The sequence below is a fragment of the Solanum lycopersicum genome, chromosome 8, assembly GCF_036512215.1.
Source record: "Solanum lycopersicum chromosome 8, SLM_r2.1".
In the NCBI taxonomy this organism is placed as follows: domain Eukaryota; kingdom Viridiplantae; phylum Streptophyta; class Magnoliopsida; order Solanales; family Solanaceae; genus Solanum; species Solanum lycopersicum.
The window spans coordinates 66,299,468-66,304,917 of record NC_090807.1 but is presented as its reverse complement, the minus strand read 5'-3'; the positions used below and the strand labels follow the sequence as shown (position 1 = coordinate 66,304,917).

Genomic DNA, 5,450 nt, shown 5'->3' with positions numbered 1-5,450 from the left:
GTTTTTTTTTTTTGCCATTCTTTTCACTTCCTTTTTGATGATGATCACAATAGTATCATCTCACAGTTTCTCAAATATCAAGGATGACGTATTCGTGATAATTTTATTATATCATATTTTAAATATAATAATATTTATTTTTAATATGGTAGACAAATTTAAAAAAATGAAGAGATTTTTCATATAGCCACTAAAAAATAATTTAGTTACTTTCCATAGCTATGATTTGATAATTACAATTTGTAGCTACATGTTACATGGAGGAGAGAGGACAAAAAGTAGGAGAGATGTGAACTGTATATGTATATTGTTTAGATAATTGTATATTATACATATGTATTTGTATATATGCCAAGCGAGAGAGGGCTGAGAGTGAAAGATAGATAAATTGTATATGCGGAGAGCAGCGAGCGAGAGAGGTTAAAGAGTAGGAGAGATGTAAATTGTATATGTGTATTGATTAAATAATTGTATATTCTGGCGAATTATGCATATGCAAATGTAGCTAATTGTACAAACTCAAAATCACCCTTATATAATTAATGTAGAATGTTAATGGTGAATAATAATTATAGCAAATTATATCTATGATGAATAATCAAATTATATAAGTTTGTTTCACCGCATAATTTCATAAAAAAAAAAAAGAGTCAAATATGTTTTTAAAATCTCGAAAGTTGCACTAATATTTCTGCTCTTTTTCCCACACTCATCCACTGTAACTGTTTGTTCTTTTTTTCGTGTTTCTACAAACCACCAAACCATTAACTTTTTTTTATCATTAGCTCCATTTTTAATCACTCTTGAACCTCTTTGAACTAATTTTTCATGTATTTTGAGAATCCGCAGCAGAAGGAAGCTAATCAATGTCAAAAACAATTGAAATTCCACCTGGGTTTACAAAAACATTGTGCAAAAGAATAAGTATTGATCACGATAGTTACATGCAAGATGATAAGAGGAAAATTGGGTCTGTTAATGAACTTTCTGGTAGAAGGTGCAGTTTAAGAGAAAGATTTGCCCCAAATCTGTATATTCCTGTCCAGTTTCAGCCCCGTCCACGTACACCGGGCCGCCCTCGGAAACAGAGATCAGATGGTGAGCTAACTACTTTTGCTTTTGATAATTTTCTATCTATCTGAGTTCACGAACAACATTCCCAATTTGGGGGTTTTCGTTACGGGCATCTGTATTAGGATCGACTAAATTATCTGAAGTTGCATGTTGTTGTTCATGAGGGGCATTTCTAATTTGATTAGAGTTTTTTCATGTGACATTGTTTGTTTGATTGAATATGAAGTTAAAAAAATAATAGAAGATTTTATTATATTTACCAAATTGCCCTTATTGAAGTCGCTTGAGTATTTCCTCCTCTCATTTTATGTGACAACATTTGATCGGACACGAAATTTAAGAAATAATAAAAACTTTGAAATGTTTACCAAATTACTCTTAAAAAAATACTTCCATTCGTTTCAAAAAGATTGGTTTCGTTTGACTTGGAACGGAGTTTAAGAAAAGAAAGAATACTTTTTAATATTGTGGTTGTAATTTAAAGTTATGTCAAGTGTATCAAAATACCTTTTAATTTTGTGGTCTTAAACATGTCACGTGGATAGCTAAAGTTAAAGTCTTGTAAAAAAAGAAAAGTGGTTATTCTTTTTTAAACATACCAAAAAAAACAAGGTAATTCTTTTTTAAACGAAGAGAGTAATTAACTTTTCTGTTACCTCATAAATGTATTAGAATACTTATCTTTAAAATTAAGTGGAATCGATAAGGGTAAAAAGAATTATATCTTTAAATACTTACGATATAAGTAAATGTGATATTCTTTTTGAAACTGATAAAAAAGGAAATGATTAAAGGTTTAGTAATTTTCAAGAAGTTTAATCTTTTAAAACGTCCCGCGTCTTCTTAAGCTAAAGCTTCAATAAGTTCTAACAGTTAAGCATATATCTTTTTCCTTTGCTTCTTCCAATTTCTTAAACTAAAGCTTTCCATGTTGATATTGAAGTGACAGCTTCACAATCGTCACGACGCAGACCTGGTCGCCGCTCTTCCAAACAGAATTCAGATGGTGAGCTTCTTCCTTTTCCCGCTCCGTACTTTTGCTTCATGACTAATGAATTTATATCCAGAAAGCCAACATCCTGTTGTGGTTCATGGTTTCTTATCATTGAATGTTCCAATCCCCTGCCTCATTTTTCAATCGTTAAGCATGTATTGTTTTCCCTAACTTGATCCACATTCTCAAAACTATGTCTTTCCATGTTGTTGATGTTGGATTCCATCCATGGCAACAACAGAAATGCCAGCCTCGCAACCTTCACTGCGTAGATCACGTCACCCTCGGAGAAAGCTATCAGATGGTAAGCCTCCTCTTGTCCCCACTCCTTATTTTTGCTTCATGATTAATGATTTTTAATCTAGTGAAGTAACATTGTGTTTTGGTTCAAGATTCCATTTCCTTTTTTCTATGTGGAGGTTACTATTAAAGTAGTTCACATATTGTTTAAAATTCCAACGTATATGATAAATGTGCATTTGATGAATTTTTAAAGGAAAAAACATGATCAACGAGGGTTCATATAGCAGACCTGAACTTGTTCGTGTTGGTGCTATAAAATTGTTTCTTTTGTTCCTGCACTATCAACATCACGGAAAGGAGAACTGGTCGCCTCTGTTATCATTTGTCTTCCATCAACTTTTTTCTACATTTTTTCAGTCCAAGATTCCTGTTAAAAGATCGCGTCTTTACGTTTTGCCAACATGAATTAGAATTATATAATAATGATGAAACTTCTCAGGAAGTTTTAACTTTAAATTGTTGATGTTGTTTATGCGACTGCCACAGCTCCAGCAGTTTCTTTTCCTACACCACCATCGGGGTCGACCAGAGAAGATCCAGTACAAGTTTCTGTAACTGCAAATGCTCCGGAGCCAGTCACCCCACCTCCCGGGCCACCATTGGGATCAACCAGTCATAGTCCTTTGGAAGTTCCCGAGGATGAGCAAATAGAAACAAAGTTAAAGATAAATCCTTTATTAAGACTGAAGAAACCCCCAAGTACAAATCAAACGCCCGAGATGCTTGACGAAGAATTGAAGAAAGTAATTCTTAAAGTTGAGTATATATTGGTGCAGAAGCTGCTTACTTCTGGGAGCAACGACGTTGACTGCATGGTTCATCAGGCCAATACTACCTTTACCTATTTGAAAGGATTTGGTGTTGATTATGGCTCTTTCTACAAAGACGTCAGGGAGTACATTGAACATCGCTACAATTTACATGATGCTGAGAGAGAAGAAAACTCATTGTCCTTCTCGGTGTGGGGAGGGAATTATCTAAATGCTATGCGTGATGTAAATGATGTTGATGAGGTTATTGCTCGTACTCGTGGAGAACAGGAGAAGGTCAAAGAGAAAATTGGATCTTTGAAGAGTCACATTGAAGTTCTGAAGCAAGAGCTAGAACGTGTGGAACGCGAAGATGAACGTCTGAAACATGATATGATAAAATACAAAGTAGCACAAAAAGATGCAGAAGCCAAGAGACGCGAAGTTGGCATACAGTTGGAGGCAGCTCAAGTAAAGATAAGGGAAATTAAGCAACGCAAAAATGCAGCTCTCGCAGGGATTGAATCCACCACTCAACGCCTAGAGTCTACATATCGTTGATCATCTCGGTTAGTTAGACTTTGCATCCTCTTATTGAACTAGATCACCTACTAGATAATCTGCAAGTCTTCATCACTATTTTGACATGTTTTGGGAACAGGCTGTTTCTTCGTTTAGTTATCGGTATTTAGTATATTCTCCTTAAGTTTCTTGTCATGCTTTTAGCCTTTTTAACTTGTGGGCTCAGATTGCCTTTTTAACTTCAGTTTCATGGATGGCATTGATTCCACCCAAGGATCGCAAAATCAGCCCATAACCCAACTCGTTTAAGTTTGAATAGGTTAATAACACGCTTGTTTTGCGCGTGTTCTCAACGTTTGAAGGGTATAGAGGTTAGAAAATTATATATATGAAAGTAATGAATGAAAACTTAGCTTAACAATGAAAATTAAATTTATATCTATTCGAGTAGATACATTATAATTGTTGACCATATATTGCTCATGAGTATGTTCATGAGAGGAAACAAGTATATCCCATTATATTGATGGGAGGCAACAAGTGTATCCCATGAAATTAGTGTGTTAAGCTAGCAAAAGAAAGTACGGAAAAGAATATCCCTCGAATTGTCGTAAATGGTATACAAATATTTTCTGTTATATTTTTGGGAAATTGGTATACCCGTCCGAATAATTAAAGCATATGTACCCTTTATAATGGATATACATATGTTATAATTATATCCATCAGCCTGACATTTATTAAATATTAAAGAGAGTTAAATTGTAACACATATTCCTTTTTAGTCTTTTGTTAGAGTGAATGATATATATGTTTAAGTTTTTTTGATGATAGACGCACCAATATCTCAGAAGTATGATAAAAAATATCTACATATTATTTATAATATTTCGAAGATATATTTGTTCCTTTTCCAAGAAAAAAATATGGATCACAGCTTTGGATTCTTTGTTGGAAAATCTTTTGATGATATTTACTTGTACGTTCTAATAATTAGTTACTATTTGCAGTTTCACATGCATTGAATATTTTCCTGACAAGGCTAAAGATAAACAGAGAAGAAAACTCTAAAACTTTCCATTTGTATCATTCGAAGAAAAAAAAATTGTTAAGTGATCCGTTCGTCTTTATTTGGAGATTCAAATTATATAAATTTTGAGTTATATTTTGAAATTTATTTATCATTATTTTAACATCAGAAAACCTTGTAATTTGTATTAATATTTTTTATATTTTGAGTTCCATTTTATTTTCTTTAATAGAAACAACCAGAATTGGTCCTTGATATATCGTTTTTAATATATTAATTTTATTTTAAAATATTTTAACTTTCGAAAAAAATAAAAGATATTATATGAAAGTAAATTTTGGTCAAAAGTATTTTTGAAGTTTTGACCAAACATAAATTTATTTCTCTGTTGTCATCATAAATGCATTTCAAATTAATTAAGCAATTGCAATCAGACATTTCAATAAAAGAAAAATCAAAACTAGCAAAATTGATAGTTTGGCCAAACGAACTATTACTTCATCACCTTTTGAACATGTTAAATTTTATATTTTAATAAATATATTAGATATTGAATAATATTTAATAACAAAGGTAAAAAATAGATACAAAGCTATCGACTTTTAATGATCATTAATTTTTTTTACAGTCCAAATATAAAAAAAATTGATCTAACATTTCACGATATTTTTTTTCATCATATTTATATGTAAAAATTGTAATTTTTTATATTTTTCGTATAATTTTAAATATTTTTATTTAAAAAATATCAAATTTAATGTTAAAAATTAATTAAATT

The 5,450-nt window shown here is 31.6% G+C and overlaps 1 protein-coding gene across 3 annotated transcripts; it reads left to right on the top strand.

Moving 5' to 3' along the window:
• Positions 1-722: 722 nt before the first annotated feature.
• On the top strand, positions 723-4,795 carry LOC101260848 (uncharacterized). Of its 3 annotated transcripts, XM_010327108.4 has the most exons (5): positions 723-1,098; positions 2,018-2,080; positions 2,310-2,372; positions 2,858-3,689; positions 4,653-4,795. In XM_010327108.4, exons 1-4 carry the CDS (start codon positions 867-869, stop codon positions 3,679-3,681), a joined length of 1,182 nt encoding a protein of 393 aa, XP_010325410.1. In that variant the 5' UTR covers positions 723-866; the 3' UTR covers positions 3,682-3,689; positions 4,653-4,795. The 3 variants fall into 3 exon arrangements, with proteins under 3 accessions (XP_010325410.1, XP_025888226.1, XP_004246114.1); XM_026032441.2 differs by lacking the exon at positions 4,653-4,795 and having other exon boundaries at positions 2,024-2,080; positions 2,858-3,826; XM_004246066.5 differs by lacking the exon at positions 4,653-4,795 and having other exon boundaries at positions 2,858-3,826.
• Positions 4,796-5,450: the final 655 nt, after the last annotated feature.